This window comes from Numenius arquata, chromosome 1 (genome assembly GCF_964106895.1).
Source record: "Numenius arquata chromosome 1, bNumArq3.hap1.1, whole genome shotgun sequence".
In the NCBI taxonomy this organism is placed as follows: Eukaryota; Metazoa; Chordata; class Aves; order Charadriiformes; family Scolopacidae; genus Numenius; species Numenius arquata.
Window position 1 is genome coordinate 123235776 of NC_133576.1, and position 27296 is coordinate 123263071.

At 38.1% G+C, this 27296-nt stretch overlaps 1 protein-coding gene across 1 annotated transcript in view; it reads right to left on the reverse strand.

The window, feature by feature from the left end:
* DDX10 (DEAD-box helicase 10) overlaps positions 1 to 27296 on the reverse strand; it is a 181332-nt gene that overhangs the window by 105386 nt on the left and 48650 nt on the right. The window contains exon 13 of the mRNA XM_074157461.1: positions 22582 to 23047. Within this exon, the coding sequence (XP_074013562.1) occupies positions 22582 to 23047 (466 nt within the window). The remainder of the gene's footprint in view (positions 1 to 22581; positions 23048 to 27296) is intronic.

The window sequence follows — 27296 nt, forward strand, 5'->3', positions numbered from 1 at the left end:
TCAAGACCTGGCCAGACAGGGTGCTAGATAATCTCATCCAGGCTCCCCTTCCCATGAAAGGTTGGACCAGATGATCTCTCAAGGTCCTTAGAATCATAATCATAGAATCATAGAATGGTTAGAGTTGGAAGGGACCTTTATAGATCATCAAGTTCCAACACCCCTGCCCTGGCAGGGACACCTCTTTTATCTTGATATTGTACTGCTCTGAGAATTCCAATTGAGTTCAAGCAAGCGCTTAAAAGAATGGCAGCCTTTATCCTAAAGATCCTGCCATTTAAGACACGGAACAGCAGGCAAGCCTTAGCCACACAGGCAACCCAGCAGGCTGAAGCTCCTCCAGCTGCAAGCCTTTCCACGCTGAAACCAAGGCAGTCTCACTTGACAAACTACAATCCTGTTGACTGCACTGAAAGAGTTAATCAAAGCTGCCTGTTTTACTGGCACAGGAATGAAAACTGCTGCAACAATAATCTGACGTGTTAATTCTGGGTATAAAGGCACTGCATTTTCAAATCAGAAAGCATTCAACAAATATGAATTATATTTGTTAAAATATTTCTGACACACCTATGCAAATACTTCACATTGTGTGAAGAGACCAGAGATAATTATAGCTTGAATCATTATCTCAAAGTCAATATCTACTACTAACTATTCTGTAGTATCTTTTGAAAAGGCTTTCATTAATTTAAGTTTCAACAAATGGCCAAAAGGCTAAGAAGTTATGCACACTTGCAGGCTGAATAAGCACACAAAGTATATCATGGAATATATCAATAAAACTGTTCCCAAATGCCGAGTCCTAATTTTCCACTTGTCATTTTAATTACACAGTATTAATAAAATCATAATTTCAAACCCTAGGAACACAATCCAATGTTGACTTTGAATAACATTTTGGCTATTCTGCAAATTAAAATCTGCTTTTTAAGCTAAGACAAATATTTTTTTAGAATAATGAAGGGGTTTAAAACAGTCCAAATCTTTTCTCTTTTTGTCTGTAGAGCTTATTTTTCTACACCAGTCAACATTTTTAAAAACTACTTGTACTGAAAATCGTTTTATACATTTGTGTTCAAAGACAACAAAACCCAAACATTTGCTTCTGAGACATCCTAGACAAATGTTAAAGCTCTATTTTGAGCACACATTTGCATCCCAACAATTCAGGCTAGAATGTTTTTCCATCGCTGAACAAAGAGGGAGGTTTTTGTGATACTTATTTCATAACTGTGTTTATCAGCAAATCATTTTTATTTTTGGGAGACACAGTCACATATAAACTTTGGCCAACAATACCATTGCATCACCCTCTCGAATAGTAAGGTAACACAATGGAAGGCCTTCAATAGGTGACACCTAAATAAGAAACCAGAAGCAACGATAAAAAGACCTAAAGGTCTTTATTTTTTTATAAATAGGAAATAGTTTATTTTTGCCTTTTCATTGACTTTTACCAAGTCAAGTTACACTACGAGTCCTTTTTTAAAGCAAAATCACACAGAAGCTGTTTAAGGAGGATGCTGTATTGAACTTTTTCAATCCGCCACTCCAAGAAACACAATGAAGCACAAAATCTTTTTTGCCTGCACACAAATTTGAGAGGTTCAAATAAATGTTTGTTGTGAAACCGATTTAAACAAGCCAGTGCAAACAACATATGTCCAATTTCCTTGTGATTCCTTTTGGCTTATTTTAGGCAGAAAAACAAACATCTGTATAATCTCAGGTTAAATTATATACCTACATGTAATTTATGCTGCTCTCGCTAATCTCTTTACACCTGCATTTAAATCTTTGAAATCACATTGCTTTTCAAATTACAGTACAAGTATAACTTATTTTTCCATTCACTGCAGACAATTTATGAGACGGGGCACTCACTGCTCACAGGAGGACTTACACTTTCTGCATTTTCCTGCTGCTGCTGTGGAACAGCCACGAGCCAATCCACCTTATCCTTCTCACTGGAACTCTTTTCAATATCTAATTTGTAAATGAATCAGCTGTCAGCACTGAAAACAGCATCGGAAATGATTGCTATTCCCCTTGAGAATACCACTTAATAAGCTTATGCAAATTATGTACCTTTTATTTACTGCCCTAACCAAATCTAAAGGGAACATGTTGTCAGTAACAGCTCCTTTCCCCACTCATCAGGGTGGCTGAGCCCAGCACTTAGATTGTCATTCAAGAAATAATAAAAGCATCTCCTGGGACGCATCACCAAGACAAGTATACTCATGGAGTCTTAATAAACTACAAAATTACAAATTCAATTATTTGATAACAACCTGCACAAGCACAGTGCTTTTAAACTTTTGGGTTATTTGAAGTACATCTTCACACTCAAGTGAACGCAAGGATATGCACCGACAGCTCCTGCGAGCTGGCAGCCACCGCAGCTATCGAGAAGCATTTCTGAGATGAGAATCTTCCCACATTTAGTTACATAAATGTATTTTATACACTACTTTACTTTTAAACTTTCCTGTTTCAGATGTAAGTACCAACTCGATTTTCAAAGCATGGGGCACAGGTCAGATGAGTTGAACGAGGTTAAGACTCAAGTTCGCTCAACAAGAATAAACACTTTCTGATAAAGTCTCGAGACCCAAGTTGCTCTCTTGGGGGTTTTGAACCTGTTTAGAGAGAGAAGCTTTCGAATTTCAAACTACCTGCAGATAATCAAACCTTGCTTGAGCACTGGAAATGCTAGCAAAAGTGAATGCACGTGCAGCAGTCTGTCAGTCTCAGCATTTGTGAGTGTGTGTAAATATATATGTATGTGATCAGATTCGTTTCCCAATTTATGATTATGAATATTCCCATTGCCAAGGTCAAGGTATTATTTTCATTTGCCAAGTAAGTTGCAGCACTGTAGCCTGTGTCGCAGAGCTGATTTATGCTTAACGATAGAACACAAAATTTTCATAAAACTTCCCATAAAAAAGCTATTCCTATGAAGTTATCAGGTTTTGCTTTTATGTAGGGAAGGGAAGGATTTTGAAGATTTGCATACATATAGCTACTGTCAAAGTAAATCATCCATTTACACTTTAAACTCCAGCTCCTCAGTGCGCATATCAGGTAACTTTTCTCACAGCTGCAAAATAATTCAGGGTTTCATGTCAAAGATTATGTTTAGTAATGACTTTGTCAGGAAAAGTTACAAGCGGTAGTTTACCAAGTCACCTTTACCACGCACCACAACTCTTTTAAGGACAAGTCTGAGTCTGCATCTGGTAACTACTGAGTTACCCAGGCTTTTTGGCACTAAACCTGTTTTAAGGGCAAGAGGAACACAAAACATTTGTTCTAAAGCAGCACTTCAAAAGGAAATATTAACCATCTGCAGCAGAATTGCACAGAGCAAGATTAAATCCTAGTAACTCCACTTTCCAGTTCCCTGCTTCCTCCCTCACAACGCAAAGATGCCGAAGCCCCAGCTGCGATTCCATTCTTTACCACTTTAATTTATAGCTGTGAAATTAGACTTTCTGTGAATGAAGTGAAGGAGGAGAACAGCCTCCCTTCCACACTCCTGGTATCTCAAGGAGGCAGATGCGTAAGAGACTTCTGAGCAACCTGTGTGTGCCCTTAGCTTGGTTGCACAAATGTAATTACTACAGCTTGGGTATAGCACTTGATTTTTGTACTGGCTCCCCATTTTAAAAGAAAGTATTGCATCCACTCAGCATAATAGGAATGCTTTTGTTGAATGTTGTGCCTCCTCTATCTTGTCTGCCAAGTAACTACTCAAAATTAACTTCTCACAGGAATACAGATGATATACAAGCAGGTACCATATAATAATATAAAAAGAATCTCCAGCTAACAGGATACTGTTTGGATAATGTTGATTCCAAATTCAAACATTTGCCAGAAAAAAATCCTTCCTTCTTTTTAAAAGGAGAAAGCTGCTCAAAATGAAATAGGGAATAAATACTCAACAATTGGGGTTGGAGGAAAGATATAGCTCTAGCTAGCATGTAAGTATAGAGCTAAATAGGAAATATGCTTTTGTTCCTCATCAAAAAGAAAAACAAACAAAAATAACTTCGTTCTTTTCATGCGGCTGACTGGTATCAAAAAGATTTACAATTATTTGTAGGGCATTTATTGCAAATAAATTTTTTCATGTGAACAGTCACTCATGCAATGGAACTTTAATATATGTACTTTCGCTCTAATGAAAGCCCTGGTTTTGCTTCATGGCTTTTTGATTCAAATAAATCACTTTCAAATTCTACTACTTATTCCCTTAAATTAAGAAGTGAAGCTGAAAATTATATCTTACGGTTGTTTCTGGAAAGCTAAACAGTCAGCAAGTTGTTAACTAAAACAAACCTAAAGCAGTTTCTTAAAAGAAAGACTCATGCATGCCTTTTTTCCCAAAGGCAAATCCAGACAGTAGTCCTTCCAGTATCAGACTGAAATACATATCGGTTTCTTCACTAAAGCAGTCCAGATTTTTAGTCTTGAGTTTTTTTCTCCTGGGAAATTCTGTAGAGTACACGTGCCAATTTATTTTCTGTCTCAAACTGATGTTTGTCTAGGGTCCCAGTAGATCTCTCAAATACATTTTATTCTAGGCTTTGATTTACTAAAAAGAACACAAAAGGTAATATTGTATCGAATACACATGCAGAATTATAAACTGAAGGAGGTCCAGAATATTTTAATGGAAACTCAGTAGAATATAGCTTGTAAGAACATCCACTGATTTGCAATGCTGGAGAAGTAACATTACTCAAGACTTCAATGTGTAGAATCATAGAATCATTTAGGTTGGAAAAGACCTTTAAGATCATAAAGTTCAACTATCAAGCTATTACTGCCAAGTCCACCACTAAACCATGTCCCTAAGCACCACATCTACCCACCTTTTAAGTACCTCCAGGGAGGGTGACTCAATCACTTCCCTGGGCAGCCTGTTCCAATGCTTAATAACCCTTTCAGTGCAAAAATTTTTCCTAATATCCATCCTAAAACTCCTCTGGTGCAATGTGAGGCCATTTCTTCTTGTCCTATTGCTTGTTACTGGGAGAAGAGACTGACCACCACCTCACTAAAACCTCGTTTCAGGTAGTTAGAGCGCGTGATAAGGTCCCTCCTCGGCCTCCTTTTCTCCAGGCTGAACAATCCCAACTCCCTCAGCTGCTCCTCATAAGACTTGTGCTCTTGACCCCTCACCAGCTTTGTTGCTCTTCTCTGGACACGCTCCAGCACCTCAGTGTCTTTCTTGTAGTGAGGGGCCCAGAACTGAACACAGTACTTGAGGTGGGGTCTCACCAGTGCCCAGTACAGGGGAACAGTCACTTCCCTATTTCCCAGGCAGTACTGTTCCTGATACAGGCCAGGATGCTGTACTATCCATTATATGTATTTCCTTCCAGACTTCTAGTAGTTAATTTCTAACCATAATCCTATTGTGCAAAACAAGCATGAGGGTTTTTCCACTCTTGTTGGTTTGCTTGGATGCCTCCGACCATACAGCTTCAGCACAAGAACACTGCTAAGGCCAATAGCTTTTACGGTTTATTCAGTACAACCTTCACTGACTTCTTTATCAAAATGAAAAGAGCATAAATACTACCAGAACAAATGATTACACTGTTGAAAGAAGTAATATAATTCTCTCACCAAGCTACAAACTCCCCAGAAATTCATGCTTTAAAGCTACTACTCTGTAACAGCTTTATTTTGATTTCTTGATGAACTTGTTTTGTTTCTATTGAGAAACAATTATAGGAAGTTCACAGAAGAGAGACTGGAAGGGTGAAGAACATTTAAAGTAACTTTTATACACACAGAAACTAAAAACGTTAAGAATCTTCGCCCTTAAAAAGAAAAAATATATTAAAGATTTTAAAATGCATATAATAAGTGCAGAGATGCACTCTATTTCATAATACAAGAAACAAGACAATATATGAAATTAAAAAGTCACAACTGAACTAGAAGGCAGGAAATTCGTTTTCATATAATATGCAATTAGATTGTGAACCTCATGCACAGGTAGTAATGGATATCAAGAATTTGGTTTGATCAACAATGCGTTACACTTTACAGAACCGCAGGGTGTTTGGATATAATAGTATCTCCTACCAGAAAAAAAAATCTGCAAAAGGCATTTATTCAATTTCTTTCTCTCCATGTTTATTTCTAACCAATGAAGATAAAAATGAATGCTCTGGAATCCTTGTGGAATCAAAAAGGTATTTTTTTAGCAAAACATTTTTCTTGAAATCAAATTTTGAGAGACTTCCTTCATATCACAGAAGTATAGAGGGAAGAAGCCTCCAATTTAAGAACATCATCATATGCTGGGTTTTGGTGGGTGTCGGGTTTTTTTTGTTAAACGCAACAACTAGAAGTATTAGTTTTTACCATGTCCATTGAAGTCATCTCTGAAACATATGGCAGTTGCCACCACAGAATGCGATGCAGCCAGCACAGAGGTCCTACCTGGTAAAACGTGGGGGGGTTATGCCAGAACTTACATGGCTTCCATCACTGTAATCATCTGAGCACTCCAAAAGCAGCTATGATTTATCCTCTGAAAAAATATACGGTGTTCTTTTCACAGGTGGGTAAGGACGAACAATTTAGAGACGTGTGCCTGTACATCTACGGATGCACTTACAGGAATAAACATTTAAGCTTAAGCACACACATGAAATGCTTTGCAAAAGGGCCAGAAAGATTGGGTGACCTGTCCCAGACTACGAAGAAAGGTCTGTAACACTTCTAAAGCAAACTTTCTCTCTTTCCTTCTGAAGTAAGCAGTTGTCTTCTGAGTCTACACAGAAAATTTCATCCACCTTAACCCTTTAAAACACTGAAAAAGAAAAATATCCTGTTTCATAGCTTAAAGAACTAAATAGTTCATCTGCCGAAAAACCACATTTATTCAATGCAGCACTTCGCCGCACTCAGTTTGGCAGCGCCTGCGTAGAGAGGAAGGGATGCTGCTCCCTCAGTTTTTTCTCATTCCGTGCCAAGCAACCATTCAAAAAAATAGTATTTTATGTGCTTCCTCCTTCCTCCCCCCCCCCAGCAGTATGAAAAATGATGTCTCCTGTTGTCTAGCACTCGTCACTCTGCCTACAGCCGTCAGCTGTCAAATCCGGGCCCGGGACAGCTGGCACGTTGCTCCCACTACACAGCTGGGATTAGCAATACTTCCGAATTTGAATCTCAAGAGGGAGTTAGTTCTGGGGTGGGTTTTTTTTGGTTGAGGTCTTTGTTGTTGTTTGTTTGTTTAAGATTCTTTCAACTAAACTTTTCAGTACTTTCATCAACAACCCATCTACTAGAATAGCCTAATTAGCCCAAACTCAGTATTTGGAAGTGTTGCCTGTTGTGTATGCAGCTAGCCACCAAAGCCTTCTGATAAAAGCACAGCCCGTTAAGATCTTGGAATTCATTTATTCATTACCAATTTGGGGGTTTTCCAACCCAATATTAAAAGTGGCAGATGCTCACAAAATCATGTCTGACAACTGCAGCAGCTTTTTGATTAAACAGAAGTAGGTTTTACTGGCTTAACTTCCATTAGCATATCCAACGCAAAATAAAGAATACAATAAAAAGGTGAAGTATTAACAATTCATACATTTTAAATTAACTCATGTCCCAGGAGAACTAAAAATTCTAAACTGCAATTTCTGTTTACATATCAGTGTGTTTCTGCCTTCTCTCCTAAAATCTAGTAGTCCTTATATTATTATTGTATATGCCTTTTGATTGAGCAGTACCTTCTCTGAAATTTGCCTAGAAGAAAACAAAACCAAAAAACCCAAATCCCTTCCCTCCCTGTAAGTAATTAGAGCTAACACTAAGCAATAGTTGGTGACAACTTCTGTCACTCCTGATGTACAGGGGGCATCCACAGAAGTTCAAGCTACTAACCATAACCACTTACACTGAAGGAAAACACTTAGGTTGAATAACCCAAAAGGGACGACTTGTTTTTTCTTAAGTCTAGCTACTCATTACCATATGCAGCCATAAATAACATAAACCTTACCCTCCAGCATCTCAACCTACATCAGAAGGTAAACAGGATCGCTTACGTTGCTACAATTACTCCTGAAAAGCCGTTCAAGAACTCCTACCACTGTAGCCTGGGATGAACAGGAAATCTTTGCATCTGGCCTTGATTACATCTAAAAATGAGCTCAAGATGGTATCAACCCATTCTCTTTCCTGAAAATTTAACGACCAACATTTCAGAATAAATACAAGGCTGGGAGAGTCGGCAGATTTATCTTTCTGCACAAAGAAAACTGATTGGTGAGAAATTTTTTCTCCCGAGTCAGCTAACTCCTCCGTTTGTGACAGAGTCAGCACTAATGGAAAGAAAAACAACACAGAGGAAGTAAGGGAGAAGGGAGCAAAAAGTGAGGCACAGCTCCTGTACAACGGTAAGTTTATCCTATAACCATCATATGAAATGCCTACAATACAAACACTGCCTGAGAGGGAGGTGTACCCTGCTTCTCTGCAGCCTTTGCTGATCGCCTTCTAAAACAGCACGTTTTCCAGATGATCACAAAACAAAACCCCGAAAATTTCCTGCTATGTGCTGGTACTCCTAGCTGAGACAGTAAGACATACCACAAAAATTAAAATGTTAATCATTAGACTCTTGCCACTTACATTAGCAAAATTAACCCCATAAAAAAATGTGCTAAGTTCAGGGACTCAAGAATAAGGTTTCTCAGGAAAAATGCTGGAGGTAGAAGTATTTGGGTAACATATTTTTCATATATATACACATACATATATATTTATGAATTTTATGTGTATGAAATGAAAAATATATAAATTAATATTTTACACAATAATCTTTATACATTATATACATATACGCTTTGCATATATAAAACGTATACAGGTTACATATTATATGCACATACGTCATGTATTTTATTTTTAAATAGTTTAAGACAACCCAACCTGTCACACAACTTAGTCATGCACTGAATCCTGAGGAACTGATGGCCTAGTAAGTCAGTAAATTAACTCAAGAGAAAAGAAAACAGGGTCAATTCCAATTCATCTCTGATCTACTTGCTGACCTTATCCTTATGACAACTATAAATTTAAACTATATTATCCTCGCAATCCTATTAAAGTAGGAGAAGGATGCAATTTCATCAGATAGAGTTTGACATTCAGATGCCCCAGGTCTCACAGCACAAGCGCTGAATTTCTATTTTGTACCAAGTCCTATTAGGCTGTGAACACAGCGAGCGCAGTAGCTGTACACTCCAGCCGGATCTCAGGAAGGACGGTTTGAAAAGGCAGATGATAGATAGCCCTAAATTGCTCTCGTTGATGGATTTCAGCCCCTCGGCTGAAGGTAAGAGAACAGCGAAAAGTCTGTCTAAAGACAGTGAAACTCAGTTATAATTCATCGATCTGGGCAGGATAGGAAGTCCCGCTTTCAGAGCGCTCCAAAGATAAAAACCTAGAGCTTTTCCTTGTTAAGATATACAAAAAGAATAAATAAAAAAGGAAAGGATAAGATCAAAAAGCTTGAATGCACTGTTCATACTCACATTGCAGGTTATCATGGGACATAAGCTTTGACCTTCAAGAGTTTTCCATCGTTTTGTAAATGCAAGCTACAGGGACTACAGACACCCAGTTCACAAACACCGGACATAAATGTACACAGAACTGCTCAATGAATTTTAAGCAACCTCTGTGTAACAAAAAAGAATATTTTTACAAAGCATGGAAAATGAGCTCATAGCATGTGCTCAGAGGAAACAAACAAAATACAGCAAAATAAATCTGTTACATGTTCACAGTTAAAAACGTGGTTTCTCCCACCACCTTAACATTTCTTTAACCACTATATAATTTCTCATGACTGAAGAACTTGAGTCACCCCACGTTAATGTCACTACGCTCAAACACACAGCTATGCTTGGGAAGAACTTCATGCCATCCCTATCCAAACAACTGGTTTGTTATTATGCTGAGCCACCTCATAAAACATTCCCAAGGTAAGCCCCGGTCACCAACATCTGTAAAGATACTTTTGATCTTTGAGAGCTTCATACCTCTTTGCAAATGTATTTACGGCTTCCAGCGATATACTGCACTTTTCCTGTGAATCACAAATGCCCACCACATTTCAAGAAGGATGAAATTCTAAAGGAATTGATCAGAAATGCTGAAGAGAATTAAGAATAAGAAAGTTTGGGTTTACTCTTGAAACAAATTCAGTAGATGTGGCACTTGGAAATTAAATACTTATATTGATTTTGTAGCAACATTATTAGCCTAGCTCACAATTCTCCTTCCCCCTTCCCCCCCCAAACTGGAAAATTAGGGTTCTCCCCTTTCTTTGGGCATGCACACACTATTTCTTGAAAGCCAACCTGAGACACACTTTTCCCCACACACTGTTTCCTATGGTACTTCTACCCAGGTACCGAGCTCTAGGTTACATCCCAACACAACGAAAGTCCTCTGGACCCCTACACAAGTATCACTGAAAACTATTTGAAATGCATACAAGGAAAAGAATGCTTTGATCAATAACCCAGCTTTTAAAGTTTGAATATTTAATATAAACATTACCCTGCTGAATATGTACCTCTATAGAACACCCATCTGAATTTATACTTAATCTGTTTCTGATAAAAATACTTTAATGTAGGTTTGGGCCTTCCTGCTGCAAAAAATTATAACTAATTTAGTTGGGAATATGTCTTTTAGAAGCACTGAATTTCTCAGATTAACAACTTCAGGAAAGAGCTAATAATTCTGTAGCTGTAAAACCTTTATTTACACAGTTATATGTGCATAAAAATTTCTTTTGCTAATTTTTGTGGATTTGACCTCTCTTTCTCCTCACGTTCAGACTTGAGAGCTAGAAGCAACAGTACAACTACCTATTCCTCCAGTTTAAGCATCAAAATCCTTGCCATTAATTCTCTGTTATCTAGTTGGACGAGTATCTTCAGACTTGCCATATAACCTACCACTTACAGAGTTACCATAAAGCCTCGCCTCCAGAGGTGAGACACATGGAGGCACAGATGTTTACTGTCAGCGTAGCTCAATCTCCTTAGCGGCAGAGGCCAAGTGCCAGTTTCGCCCCATGGAAGGAGCTGCGACTGGCTCGACAGAAGCCCCAGCCCTGCCCGCAGGAGCCTCTCACAGCGGTGGCAGCAGGTTGTCCCCCTCCCATGGGGACACAGCCACAGCCCTGCACAGGCAAAGGCAGGCAACTGGAAGAAAACATCCTATTTTCAGTCTGTCACCTGCCTCACCCCCACAAAACTCCAGTAGCCCAGACATCCTCCTCCTTAAGTCCCTCCTCCTTCACCATAAGGGGGTAGTATCTTCTTAGATGTTCCTCTTATCTAACTAATATATCAGTTGCTGTATCAACTTGGTAGCAAACATCCGTCACCAGCAGAGAATGTGCCCTTTTCTAGATTCCCTTATACTGTTCATACAGGCACAAAAATCAAAGCATAAAATAAGATCTGCTCCGATTTATCTGATATATTTTTTCAAGGAAATATCTGAGGGATTGCCTGACTCTCTAGATATTATGGCCAAGAAGTTCCAGAACAAGGGAATATGCTGGTACAGAAATCCATCTAGCCAAAGACCTATAGAAAAGAAGGACAAGCGAGATCAGTTTTCAACTACATCAATTACCACCCACCCCAACACGAGCACAGTGTGGATGCCAGGACAGCCCTACCCATTTCAGAGACCACAGCACTTACACGATATTGAGGTGAGTACGGAACAGCAGCATCATTTGAAATTCCTTTTATCTGTTACTTCAGCAACTAAAGCAAAAATTGAAAACAACATGCCAAGACTTGTTTCATTGAGATGCTCACACTTGACAGACTCAATCTAAAATGGCATTTCAATTCTCCAATTTTTTTTTCACTAGAATAATTCAGCATTTCTCATATCATCATTTACTTGTTAGTCTCTTCTCAGTTTACCCAGTAAATATTCCATTATAGCTGTCTTAGCTTTAATCATTAGCAGCTGTTCTGCATTATATCATGAAATGTTTTAGAAGAGTATTACTGCTCATAAGTGCTTAAAAAGTGTCCAGAGGTAAAATAAAATATGAAGATGTTATTTTTCCAACCATAAAAGAAGATTAGCAGTAACAGAGAAATATCAAGATTGATTAGCTTCAACGACCCACTGAAAAATTCAGCTACACTAAAAAGAATACAATACTTCTTGAAAATGGAGAGAAGTCAAAGTAATTTATGCTTTAAATTTCCCACATCAAAAAAAAGATTGGAAGAGTCCAGCCACAAGAACAAAAGTGGCTAATGAAAACATAACACTTCCTTGGCTTAGAGTAAACGCTGATCTTGAAATAAAAGAAAGAAAAATTACCTGCAAATGTGGTACATAAAACTTATATTTTAAGGCTTGCCTTGTTAAGCTAATTATAATACTTGAACCAGCAAGAAGCAGAAATTTTACTCAAGTTCAGTCAGTCAAAATATTCAACCTTCAACTCCCACACCATCTTTCACATACCTAAGGAATTATGGGGTGCCTTCCAAATTACTTGCAACATTTGATAACATTCAGTAACAAAGTGTCCCTAAGCTAAATGCTGCCTTAATTTGCATTTGCACATTGCATTTTCAATTTATATCATATCATTCACCTCCTCCATAACAGCATGACATTTTCTTCTCACATTCTTCCCTCTGCTAAAATAAAGTCTCTTTTGCAGGCCAAAATAATATTTACTTGAATGCTTTTATTTTCAGCTGCTGTCCTCTTATTATATCTTCTACTGTCTTTATTCTTCAATCCCATACTGACCTCTTCAATGCAACACAAAACAGTTAGTTAAAACCAGTGGGAAAAGTTCCTAATAGTGGAGGATTTTGAATCGCTTCATGCCTTCAGATCCAAATAGGATGCATTTTGAAAGATGCACTTAAGCAAAATTCAGTTTTGGCATTCAATACAGGAGTGACAGAGTAAAATATCAAGGGTATGATATCCAGGGAAGTCAGACTGGAGGACTGCTTCCCTTTACATCTACAAAATGTAATTACTGTAGCACTAAGGAGTTATAAGGAAGGGGAGCAGGGGAGGGGAATCACATACCAGGTGAGGAGTCAATATTCTAAACTGTGGTAGTCAGCAATACACTGACACATATTTTAAAAAAATCAGCGCAAAAGATGTAGTATAAATTTTCGTGAAACATGACGTTAAGAGAGACAGGAATCTGCCAACAGTATCTTACGGGCTCCCCAAGGATCGGGCTGGAAAGACGCCTCACGCATTTGTCATCTCCATACAAAACCAACCTCTCAGTTCTGGTCTCCCACTTTATCCCTCCTTTCTCCCTTCAGTCCCCTCCTGACATCAGTCCCAACAGCTTCTGTCACAGCTATTTACAGAGCTTTCTTTTACAGCACTCCTTCCTCTTCCTACACTTTTTCTAGACTGGTCTAAGAGCTGTAAGTACTAGAAATGCCGATTCAAAATTTGTGTCCTAAAGCTGGAAATGAGTATTTCTTTTCAGTCCACTAATTAAAAAAATACACTTTGCATCAACACTCGCTGACCTACCACATTGATAGCACCTCTTGATTTCTGCTTACCGATCATTATTTTTTTGTTATCACGTCACTCTGGTGTGTAGCATACATATATATACACATATATATATTGCAGATGGTATACTTATTTTTAAAAACTACCATAAAAATCAACAGATAAACAAGAACTTATTTATACTTTCCAGAGAACGTTGTTGGGGAAGACACTGGATCGAAAGCTAGAGAAAGTAACAAATTACTATGTCCCACAGCTGCTAAATAAATAATAAAACAACCCCACACTAGTCTCCTATCTGAGACTCTAAGATTACTCCACAAATGGCAGTGAAACACCATGAAAACAAAGACTCAGCATTTTTATTTCATTCTGCAAATATACTTCCCATTTCCAATTCAAGTGAATCCCAAATTTCAACCAATTGAAGTGAAAACCTCAATTAACAGGACATTAGAAAACACCGTGAATACCTGCCTTGCAAACACAGTACTTGTCCCTGAGCCAGGATATGTAAGAAGCCAGGATGTGTTCTAAGAAGCTGCCCTCTTCCCATGCCCAATCTCACATTAACTAGACATTGCAGGAAATAACAGCAACAGTTGACAGTGATTTATTCTTCAGCAGAGGTGATGTAATTCTAGATCAGCACACAGTTTCCAAAATGCATGAGCAAACCTAGGAATACCCGTTTCTGCAAGCCCAAAGCAGTGGATTCCCACGGCTGGAGTGTAACAGAACATCTGCCTCCTGCGTTACAAGTCCACAAACAGCTGTGGCTGAGGTACATTTTTGGCTTTCAGTGTATCTTAATGTAAACAAACGTCAGATGGAAAGGCTGAAGGCAGCTGTTAATATCCATTTTAGGATTATTGGCTTGTTTTTCTATCTCCCTTTGTTAAAAAAAAAAAAAAAAGGTTTAGGAGTGACATTGGGATTTGCAACCTCCCCAGAAATGATTAATCACCTCCCCTGCATTAATGATTTATAAAGAAACTCAATGCAAGAACATCACCCAGAAGTACAGACCAACAAAAAACTGACTGGTACTGTATGTACAGGGAACAGTAACAACTGCAAAAATAGTATTCCCCCAAAATTAATGAGGTATATGCATTATCTCTCCACCAAGACAGCAAGAGACCTACGGAGAGACAGAAATATGTACTGTTCTTTTATGCTGCTGAGCCTGTCAGCATCAGCCACATCAAGATTTCCCGCTGGAGGAACACACACACACACACAGCTCAGGCAAAGGAGAGGAACAGCCCTGCGCTGAAATAAGCGGAGAGCTACCAGAGGAACAGCACGGTGCAGGTAATGAAGGATGGGAAGACCTCTAAGACTTCCCTGCCAGGCTGGCCGGAAAGCAATTTAAGCTTCATTTATTTTTGACTGAAATAAAGCTAGAGGCTGTGGCCTTAACTGTTTTAATTTCCTTTCACCCATTCAAAACAAAGCTCCTTTAACAGATGTTTATCGCCAGAGGCAGTCGCTGTTTCTCCATTCCAAGATGGAGAGCGGAGAGCCCAGCCTGTAGAAGGTACGAGACTCCCTCCCCGCTGCCCCTGCCAACTCTACAACCCTGCTCAGCTGGGACAAATCAAAGTCTCATGGAAACAAGGAGCATCAGCTCCATGGGACCAAGGACATTTTCTGGGATCACTGGCCTAGTTCCTGGTCAGTCAGCAGGTCACTATTTGGAAACTGTGTACTAAACATACTTTTCCTTTTTAAAATAGCCATTAAATTACAATTTGCATGTTAGTGATACTGTAATGAATTACCCAGGGACTCATTTTGGCTAACAGCTGATGAATCATCACTAAAACCACAATTTTTTCCTCATAATTATCAAATGATTCCAGCTAAAAATTACACAGCTCAGATACGAATTCAGAAATCTGCCCCAAAATATTGTGTAAAATGTGCATGGGTAGTTTGTTAAGCAATTCTACAGTAGCAGATGTCTGTATCAAAGAATACATTCACTTGTACAATAAAGAATAATTCTCATAATTTTAACTACACACTGTGCTGACAGTAGTCAGGAAACTCCGGATATGTATTTCATAGTAGGTCTGCTTTATTACTATTTCAGGAAGCAGCATTTCCTTTAAAAATTAGTGCTGTATAATTTCTAATAGCATTTCACAATTTTAGCACTCAACTTCTGGAAAATCACTTATCTAAAAACTATGTCATAGTTATAAATACTGCCAATGCCATCACTCAGCAAGCGCTCAGGCAGTAATGATTTTGAAGGAAATTGTGGCATTGTAGAATTTACAAATCCTATGGATTCAGAGAATATTGATTACAACTAGGCAATTTTAATGCAGACTATTTGGCTCACCCTCATCTATGAAACTGCTGCAATATATTAAACAAGACTATAAATCAGCAATTGAGCACAATTAAAACTGTGGGTATTACTGTAGGCTTCAGTAACCTACTAGAAGTATTTAACAAATGATATTTTAGTGAATCATTTTTGATCATACAGTATCCTAATATTTCTTGAGATACAAGACCACGCATCTCTGTCATTTCGGGTCTATTCAATCACAAGACAAAGGGTGCTTCACTGCAACCTGAATTACCACCAGCTGCTGAAACCTGAGCACGTAAGGAATAGTCTGCCCTGCTCACATCACTCTGCGCTGCACGAACCATCAATCCACCAGCAAGATCTTCGCTAAAGAACAAGTTGAAAACTTACATTGGTAAACACGAGTTTCAAAGTACTTCAAAGTACACATCAGCCACAGAAACACTCTGCAAAAGAGCTTCCTCTCGTTAGGACAGCAAACAATGCGATGCCTCAGCAGAGTGAAGACAACTTGTGAGGCTGTTTCAGACGGCATACGGAATTAGGGATTTTTTTTTTAACCCACAGCTTCAGTAGCTGAAATAAAACGGTGGCACCGTTCAGGAGTGTGCCACAGTGGCTACTAACCTGTGAACACCCCTTGCTCTAGCAGACAAGCAGCACATGGCAGGTGGCTGGAAAAGCCACTGACTTGTGAACAACTCCCGTCAGACCTGGGGGAGCCTTTCCTGGCTCAAAGGAGAAGGTACTTTTCAAAGAGCTGCAATGAAAATGTTCAAAGCAAGTCCCCTACATGTATGGCATCTCTCTATGTCAGAATCGTATTTACAAAAGCAACAGAGGCCCGGAAGATGGACTGTGGATGGATGTCAAAAATACCACAGTTCACAATACTTCAAAAGCACTTTCAAATGTAAAACTTTTCACAGAAGCTAAGCCCAGCACATCCGAATTATGTACTCCATAGTTTATGATATGGAAAGCTGAGATCTGTGATAAAGGCAGACAATAAAACAGAATTCCTAAATTATACTTTCTATCCAGATCTTAAACATGGTTAAAAATACTTAGGGACATCATTTTATGCTGCACACATACCTTAAGAGATATAATAGCAGCCATTTATTTGAAATCTATAGCTTACCAGTAACTCTCAGAGAATTTTAATCCTACAGATTTTCCAGTTTTCCTAAACATCAGAGGGATTGACACAAGTATCTGGAACGTTGCCTTAAAAGTGCAAGAAACTCAAATACTTAAAGCAATTTTTTCATATGCTACACAAGTTTTTAGTAAGTTGCTAAAAAAATAATGGAAATAGAAATCATTAGAGAGAACTCTGAAGATGGATGTGGAGCAGACAGAAGGGTGCTAAAGCAGCTAACCTGAAACAGCAATGAAGAATGATTAAAACAGTAAGTGATTTATGGAACTGGTGTTTAAAAAGGATTATGGGTTTTTACAAAGGACCCTTTTTGAAAACCCTCTGTGACACAGTTTAACCTAGCAAGTAAGTCATGAACATTCTACTTAAAAATAATAAAGCCAGCCTGCAAATCTCAAGAGCAGAAGTTGTCCAAGAACACAAAGTTGTTCAAGAACAGGAAGAAATGTTTTTGCTCTGTCCTTTGTGTAACTTACAGAAGCACTCCTGAAAGACAAGACTTTTTCGAATTTCATAGAATATAACTGTACATCATAGACATTCTTAAAAACCAAGTTTTGGTTGTATTTAAGGTACTGAAATTGCACAGGAAGAAAATGTGATTTTCCATCCACTCTGTGGAATGCATTCCCTGTTAGCTGCTGTGCATAAAGAAGCTTGAGGTACCATCAGCAGATTTCATTTCCATTCATGGCTGATAAAAGATATTTTTTCATAACGCTGTATTCTTGAAGGACTTTGGCTAATATCCAAATGCAGGCCTACTTCACTTGTATGCAAATATTTTGTACTTCATATAAATCATTACTTGCTATAATTCAACTAGAAATACACAAGCACACTGTTACTAGGCTGAGAACCTAAGGCACTTGCGTTCTGTAGGAAGGAAAATTTATGGTATATAATGCATCACAGTATTGACTTCTATTTAACTTCAAAATAAATAACTTCTGTATTTTCTTTGCCAGAATGCTAGCTTTGCAACATGTCTCCAAGGAATAATGCTCCTTTTGTAGCTAGTGGGATGCCCGGAGCAGCTTTCTTCTCTTGGACACAACACACTGCTATAGCAAAAGCAAAGAGGGCTATCCGAAAGGAAAGCAACGCCGCTACCAGAGTCAGCCAGCTCTCTCCAGCGCTTCTTCCCTCCTTTGGGTATTTTCTCTCTCCCCCTGAAGAGCAATGTGGAGACAAAGTCACACTAAACTAACATGAAAGTATAAGAGCTAGTAAGAGCTGTTAAGAGGAATGAGAAGATGCTTCACACAGAAAGATTAAGTATATAAACACAAGATTGTCAAAAATCTATCTCGTAACACGGAGCAGAAGGAGAGGGATTCCATTCGGAAGGAAAAGCCAATGTAAGAGAAGTAATCAAGATGAATCACAACTCTGAAAATTAATTTTGATTTCTCTGGGTGGTAACAAGAGACAGAACCATGATATACAGAAGAATTTCCCTCCAGCCACAGTATTAAAACAGCAGACTCTCAAAGAGTCCAGACTAACTCCAAAGAACTGGCAAGTACTATTTAAGGCAGCCCTCTGTAGTCTTATGAGTACTACAGTGTTCCAAGCAGCCAGTAAGCACCCTACTTGAAGAGTTTTAGGGGTCCATAAATCAAGAGCAGGGAGGGAGTCACAGCAGTCTTAATATCTCAGTCATTTAATATTCTCTATCCTAAAACAGAAAATCCTGTAGCAGAAGACGTCTGACAGTACCCAACACGTCTGACAAAATGACTAAAATTAAAGTAGAAACAAAACCAAGAAAAAAAAATACTACAGGCTTAATCTTAGTTCTAAATAAACTTAAACTTCAAACTGTATTTAGAAGTATAGCCTTTGCATTTCCAGATGCAACAACCAATTTCATAAAATTAGCATTAAAAACACGGTTTGTAACCAGGGAGTACTTGTAGTCTTTGCAACATCAATACTGTTAGTATTGCTAAGTGCGCTTTAAATGAATAATTTCCATAATGTTAACACAACAGCTAAATACTGCATATCTGCTAATGGCTCTATGTGTATAGCTGACCTTCTTTTTATGCATAAGAACATTGTACTTCCAAATAAGTCCCATGAGTTATGTTACCAGCTAAAAATCCTGACATATTTAAGTAAAATTCATAAATAGGGCAGCTAGTAAGTACTTCTTAAAAAATGAGCTCAGAAGCTCATAACAAAATTGTAATATCTGCCAAGGTCTTTCACCTCATCCAAGGTTTTTTGTTTTATACATCAGTGCAGAAAGAACAGATTTTTCTTTTTATCTGTTGTCAAAAAATGACGGAGACAGAGTGCGCAGGCGGCCAAGGGCCACGTTAAGAAAGGGAAAGAGGAAGAGTGAGGTCAAGCTGCAAGCCGTGCTATTAGAGGAACTAACGTTGGATGTGTCTCACTTCACACCATAACCTACCTTTTGCTGTCAGGTTGGGTACTATGGGTATTTAACAAAAACTAAAATGGTCTAAGAAGTCACACAAATCCCCTTCTACTCCATCATCAGTTTAAATAATGCCTGCTCTTTTTGCCTAGTTCCCTTCCCTTGTTATAAAGATGGGTGAGTCCACCCCACCAGGGCACTACACCACCACACGGGATACTTGGAGCCAGCCCAACACCTCCCCCTGCTCCATCTTCCACTGGAGGGGCTGGGGAAGACACAAGGATAAGGAAGCCATGGTGTCTCTAACAATAGCTATTCAAAAATTGAAGCTGAACGTAACGTTCCCATTTATGAAAATATCGTGAAGCTCAACAATCGCAGTGGGGCTGTTTTGCTGTCAACAATAAGCATAATGTAAGAATAGTGAAATTGCAAAAATCGATCACAGACATTAAAAAGCAAACTGAATTTAACCTTTGTGGGCATACCCATAATCTCCCAATTAGATGATCACACATTAATGTTTCCACAGGACTTCTGTTCAGCACACAGAAGAAAACCTCCTAAATGATCTAGCCAAGTATACACTCTATGTTCATACTCCTAGACTCTCTGCAGCATTCAATACTATTAATTAATGCACTGCCTCATTCTAGAAATACAGCAACGATCCAGTACACTGTAGTCAAACTGGTTCCCAACTCCTCCCTAGGACACTCCAAGGCACAGCAACAGGAAAACTGCACTCGCACTGCTCAGTGCTTGTCACACCCCAGAGGAATCAGTTCTTCCTAATTATTTAGATAGGAACTGAAATACCTTAATGTAGTAATAAATACCTCAAAACTTTTAGCCAGAAAATAAACAAATGGGGAAAGAATATAAAAAGCATTGCAAGTTACCAATTTGTTTTTAATATCCAGGAAATGTGGTGCTGACGTATACACATGAAATAAAAGACGCACAATGCCTGAACCTTTCTACGTAATTTCTCTTATGTGCATTTGTATACCAAAACGTTAAAAGATAATACATGGTTAGTGAAAGAAACCTTATTCTATTATTCCTACTGAAAATAAAATCCTTACATTTAAAGCATTCCACAATTTATCAACTATTTTGTCTGTGCGATTTTCACAGTAACATAAGGTAATAAACACCACACTACCATATGCATTGATCAAGACTAGTTCCCACAGTTAGAACACTCTGCATTTCTGCTTTCTAAAAATCACAATTGCAGTACCATAGGCGTTTTTGTAGGAGATTATTTACATTATATTTAAGTTCTTAATGATACAGATCTTGACACTTTTTATTTTTTGTTCTCAGCTGCTTTGAAGAATAACTAAACATTTCATTATTATGCCCCCATGAACAAGGGGTGTCAGGTGATACAAGGTCTTCCACACCTGCACATCGAGTACAAACCACTAACCCTTACTGCAGTTTATCAACACTGAATCATGGAAAACAATGTCTGATTTGCCTGAGCATAAACTAACCTATAAATGTTTAATGCTGGAAAACTATTAAAAGGTTACCCAGTGAGGTTCCAAATTACTTTCTAAATCACTCGTATTTTTCATAAAATTTCTTTTGTTCATTCTTTTACATCAAAGTTTCTCCTTTTACCATTGTCCTGAACAAAACTTCCCCATTCACTTTCCAACACACTAAAGCAAAACAAAACTGTCTGTGCACTTCAGCAGGGGTAACTGTGGGAGCAATATGAAAGCTGTGAGTACGTCACTTTTTAACTAAGGCAGAAATCCTTTACTCCACTTTGTTCCTAAAGCAGCAATATATTTTCTACATGAAACTGAAATGTATTAAGAAATATAAGCTACTGTTAGGCAGCAGCTGTGTCACAGCAGGATCTCTCAGGCTTAGAATAACAGGAACAGAAAGGCAATTCCAGGAGCATCCTCCTCCTATATTTCTGGAAGAAGATGGCAATCTGTGGCAGCCTCTCACAGTAGAGAGAGTTGGGTTATTGTGCAACTGCTCATCTTGAACAAAGTTAGCTGACATAAACAGTTCTTAACACTTCACTAAATACTAAGGGGAAGATGCTGCTTATAAATGCAGCTAGTGGGCTGATTAGCGTAAGTTCATGACAAGTGCCCTGTGCTGTTAAATAACAGCACAGAAAAAGAAAGATTTAAAATACCAGTTGGAAAAACAAGTACTTTGCTTAACAGGAGGCTCCCCTCGCGTGCATATAAGTTCAGAAAAACATCTTGCTGAAGCAGATGGCTATTTCACTTGGATCTCTTTACTACAGAGATACAGTTGCTAGATAGCAAAGGATATACAAAAAAATCACAATATGCACAGACCAAATCTGCTTTATAGAAATAATAAAAAAAACCCACACCCTTACTATAATACTGTATTTAAAGATTAAATGAAAGCATCATTTCTCAGAACACTAAGCACAGAGAAATCCTGAATTACAAAGCTACTCGCCAAGGAAATGAAAGATCTACATTAATACTTTTAATAAGCCTTTACAACTGTGCTTTACAAGAAGTGCAAGCACACTTCCTCTCTCTCTCTGATACTGGCTCAGTTCCTAATAGGAAAGGTCCTGCTGAAAGTAAAAATCATGGTTTGAAGGTTACACTACTGTAAAGATCGTTTGTTACGATTTGTATCGGGAAGTGGCTCATCATGTATTGCAATTTGATTCCCAGTGCCATAAACTGCTGTACAGCATCAAAATTATGGCTGAAAGTAGCAGCTATTTTAGAGAGGTACAAGGAAATTAATAAGGGATAAGAATCAAAACTGTCAAAACTTCCCAGGTATTCAAATCATGTTATTCATAAATTAAAGCAACTACAAGGATATTCATTATGGAAATAAAATTACTTTCTGCTAATTACATAAAATTAAAAAAGTGTAAGTCACACCATTCATCTTTTGGTAGCAATTTCTGACTTCTGATACATACGGACAACACATCTAGATTCAATCGAGTATTCTGCTAAGAGCAGAATTTTCTCTTCTCTCCTCCTCCATATTTGGAGTTATGTCCAATATAAAATCATTAAGATTCATAAGCCTTACTAAGAGTGAACTTACCGGTGCTGGATTATCTTTAGCTTCCGCACCAAAAACATCTCGTCGTTTCACTGTCAGCAAATCAAGATCTTTAGTATCATCATCGTCATCGTCGTCTTCTTCAAAGAACTGCACAGAGTCTGGGTTTGGAACACTACTTGGTACAGGAACTTCTTTTTCCTCCTCATCCTCAGATACCTCTTCAGATTCATCCTCAGACTCACCACTCTCAGCATCTTCACTGGAAGCAGAACATTCCTCAGTTTCTTTCCTTCTCTCCTTTTCCTTTGTTTTGTTGACAGACACCTTTCCACTGAAATTAGTCCCACATTTCTCCATTCCTTCATTGTTTATCGAGGAGATGGTATTTTTATTTTGCTCTGTCTCCTTCAAGTGATCCATCCCACCAGCTGCCTCATTTGCACAAAGCTGTTTCCGAGCTTTTTGAAGAAATCTCACACGGGGTGCCATTGCAAGACCAAGTGATCTAAAGCATGGAATTAAACAAATAAATTAATCTCAAAGCTAGATACACAAAAGCTAACTACATTGGAAGCCCTCATCAACGGCTCAAACGATTCAATTTTAATTATGGTGATTCATATTGATACATTTTAACCGACATAATTACAAAACAATATTTGGACTAAAACTGGACTATCTACCTTGAAAAATGCAAGTGAACATTGGGAGAGGAAAAGAGATGAAATAACTGAAAACTGTCAAGAACAGCTGCAAATCCTCCCAGGAAAGAAAGCAAACAAAGAACCTAAAAAGCTGTAGACGAGAACAAATTATCTGTGATTCACAGTAAAATATGGTGGAAGAAACACCAATGCAATTTGGTATTGCAGATACGCAGATGTCATGTCAAGGACTGAGAAAGCACTGATCTCTGTCAGTGTCCTTCACTGCTAAAAGTGCACCCAGAACATTATCCCCAGCATCTCACGGTGATGGATAGATTAGAAAAACAAACACAATATGGATAAATGACTAATTGCAGAAAAAGCTAAGGTAGAGACATTGCTCCCTCAAAGGAAATCTCATCTCCCTGCACCCCCCTATAGCAAGGCTTTACTTTACTTTTGACCCTGTCAAATCCAAATTCAAAAAAAGCAATATTTAAGTCTCTTTCAGACTTCATGAGCCTTCTCATTAGGTGAATAAAAAACGTGGGGGGACACTGGTACTGCACAAAGAACACATGGAGACCACAGCTACATTTAAAAACACACAATACAGAACTGATAGTGTTTGCAATACTCAGGGCTTGTACATACACTCAGCAAAGGAGTAAATTATTTAACCAACTAAAATGGCTACATATATACGCATACACACACACACGTAAAAGACCAGTCTCTTTTGATTCAGATTATGCACAGTTATCCACTATGTCTCTCTTCAATGCTCTTCGTTTCAAGTAGAGAGCAGTATGTCTTCTCTTCACCAAACAGCTCTGAAGAAAGAAACCTGAGTTATGTCACAGGGGAAAAATCAAATCTGTGCTTCCTGGTGGAAATGTCATTACAAACAGTCCATGAAGCATCCAAACAGTACTGCAGAGTGGCAAAAGTGGACTGTAGACCCTGGAGAGCCTAGACCTGTTAATGGTAGCCAATGGGACAGAGGAGTCAACAGTAGAGGTAACCTGCTTAAATAACAAACAAGGGAAGAAAAAATAAAAAACAAACACATCCACACCTGTGGTTGAATGGGGCAGTTCTGGTGTTGGCCACAGGTTAAAACACTGAAAAGTGGACACGCCCCCCAAAAGCAACCCCCACTGTTAGGATGAGGAACAAGTTTTTCAATAAATAAAGCCTTAATTCTAATGAAAAGTTAATTTTGTTGAAGTATTTCTGATAACCCAATACTGTTCTTCTACAAACAATTAACAGCATTAATAAAACAAATGGAGTTTTATGAAAAAAAAAAATCAAAGTAAGTTTTTATTCAATGTCTATTGCACATTTACTGACAGTGCACTGCTGAGAGGACAACACAACACATTTGGGAACTGAAATTAGAGCAACCAGCAATCTTAAACTTGTTTCAGAGTTTGACAGCTAACACTAATTACCTTTGCAATGAAACTCTGTCTTAAAGTTTGGCCTATTGACTAACTGAAGAAAAAAAAGTAATCAAAGGAGATATAATGCTTCACTGCAACAGCTGGAGGAGATTCAAACCTGGAATTGGGCCTTAACACCAAGCACAGCAAAACACAGAGAAAGAGACTGCTGCAACACCAATGAATGTGCAATCTCTTCGGCAAGGCGATCGAAGCAGCAAAAAAATCCTTTGCAAGAGAAACACTTTTTTGCTTTTCCAGATTTCACAACATTATTCTACATAAAGTATTGCTGACAACTGTTGAAAAAGTACTGGAAGGAGTAGTACTGTACGGCAACTCCCCAATCTGTGGTCATTTCTCTTTCTCATGCAGACAGACATTGACACAACGTCCACGGGGTTGCAAACTTTGATTTTATCACAGCTTCCCTTCCAGAGCTAGTATCAAAGATCAGGATCATGGCTGCAGAGAAAAGTTTGACGAGGTGAAGAAACTACTCTTTCTCCACGCAAAAGGTTAAAAAAGACAAGTTAATAAGAGCAGCCCGTGATGTGGAAGAGACTTCAGCACAGCTTTTCTCTCATTCAGATAGGAAATCCCACTACCAGACTGCTGTTCTGCACTGATGTCTTTCTTTAATAATTGCATAAAATTAATTATCAGTTAGCGTTAGCTAATTTAACTACACTGCTTAGCAACCCTACCAAAAAAGACCAGAGCTATCAGAATTCAATTGACATCTGCACCAAAAGAATACAGCCCTTAGACTCGGGGGAGAAGGTGTCAAGGTTGAATTTGGTAAGGAAGTAATAGTAGATAAGCTTAAACAAAGTTGTGTACAAATAATCCCCAAACACTTAATTACAGAACTTCTCAAAGAAATGTCAGCATTTGGCCTCATTGCTGCCTCTTTTCTATAGTATAGTCCAAACAGAACAATTTGGGACAAACACATTCTACTACTGCTAGTTTCCTCATGTAGTAAGATTTGACAGTTTCTGTAGAATTTATTTCTTAATCATTTGCCAAATCTAGAGTTCAGTCAAACTAAAAAAAACTGAATGTATGAACCAGCTTTTCTTGCCATCAACTAGAAAGGGCAGTATTAGTTTTCATTAATTGATTAGATGCCACTCAGACCACAATCCTACTCCAACTGAAGTTAAACCTATTCTTTGATTTCAGTGCTAGCATTCACACGCTCTTCTGGAATAACAAACATGCAAAGTTTTCTGATAAAGACAGACAAAAAACAGTTAAGTTACTTAGTGATATTTCATAAATTCTATCAGAGAACACTAAAAACACGCTAGCACCACAATGTAGTCCTCAGACTATGGTAGCCTTAAAACAGCCACACAAATTCAGCTGACAAACCAAATAAACAATCCTGTTTCCTATTTTGGTATGAAATGCAATGACTTGTGGAAGCAAGCTCTTACAGAAAGACATTTTAGATCAGCTTCTAAAAGCAATACTGAAACCAACAGATTATTTTGCTACTATAAATGAGAGTACAGCTAATTATACTATTCATCAACAGAAACTAAGGTGGCCAGCCGTCATCATTCCCTAACATTTATCAGGGAATGCGTAAAAGTAACTGAACAAAACACCTACAATGCTCAGGTACCTCCTTCAATTCAAAGCAAGTTGACAATTATTTTCAGGAAATAAGTTAAAAGAATAAAACTCCAAAAAAAAATAGCACTGTATGGCTTTAAGAGGAATACCACTTTTGTTTGCTATTGAATAAGGAAAATCAAACATTAGTTAACATTTTTTTAAATCAATTCAAGTGAATGGTGTATCAGACTTTAAATACTGTCTTTTCCAAGGTTTGTTCATTATGCTTATACAAAGTTCTTGAGTATCTTTACATTAAAATGCTAACTTCACTATGCCTCTGTAAGACCTGGGCATCTCTCTAACTCTTTAAAAAGAATGAATCTCAGACACTTAGAGCAAAATCTGTCCTTGCCCAAGACAAATTAAACAGAAAATTTAAGACCCAGTACAATCTTTTCATTTTTAAGCGTCACAAGAGTTCCTAATCTGCACCTAGAAGATTTCCAGCCCTTTTTGAAATGTGAGCCAGCTGTAAAGAATCTGAGGTCCCTTCTGCAGAAGTGCTGCACAACAATTTTACACAAGTTAGTGCTTCATCCCAATATTAAGTTACTACATTTACTAAATATAAGACATATTCCATTAGTGAACCTCTCCAGAATTATTTGAACACATGAAAACACAGCATGATGATTTCTTTTACTGTAGAACAGGTTCAGACAAAGATTTAAAATAGCCTGAAAAAGGTTAAATACTCCCAGAAGCTATTTCAAGAGAAGAAATGTGTATTACTTGCCTTGCAATATATGCTATATCTACATTTAACATTTAAAATGTTTTCAGAAGACAGGATGAGCAACCATTTGAAAACAGGGGAAATCAAATCAACTGAAGTGACACAAATCTGAATGAACAGGCTTTCCAGATGGTCTGATTAATAACCAAAGTGAACAGAGAAATTGCTGTGTTATTTATTTGACTAGCCAGCTTTAGCCCTCTATGTTAAGGAGCTCAAATACATGGTACTCTACTAATAATGACAGCCGAGCTAATCAAGAGTTCATGGGTCAGGATCAAAGAGATGGCC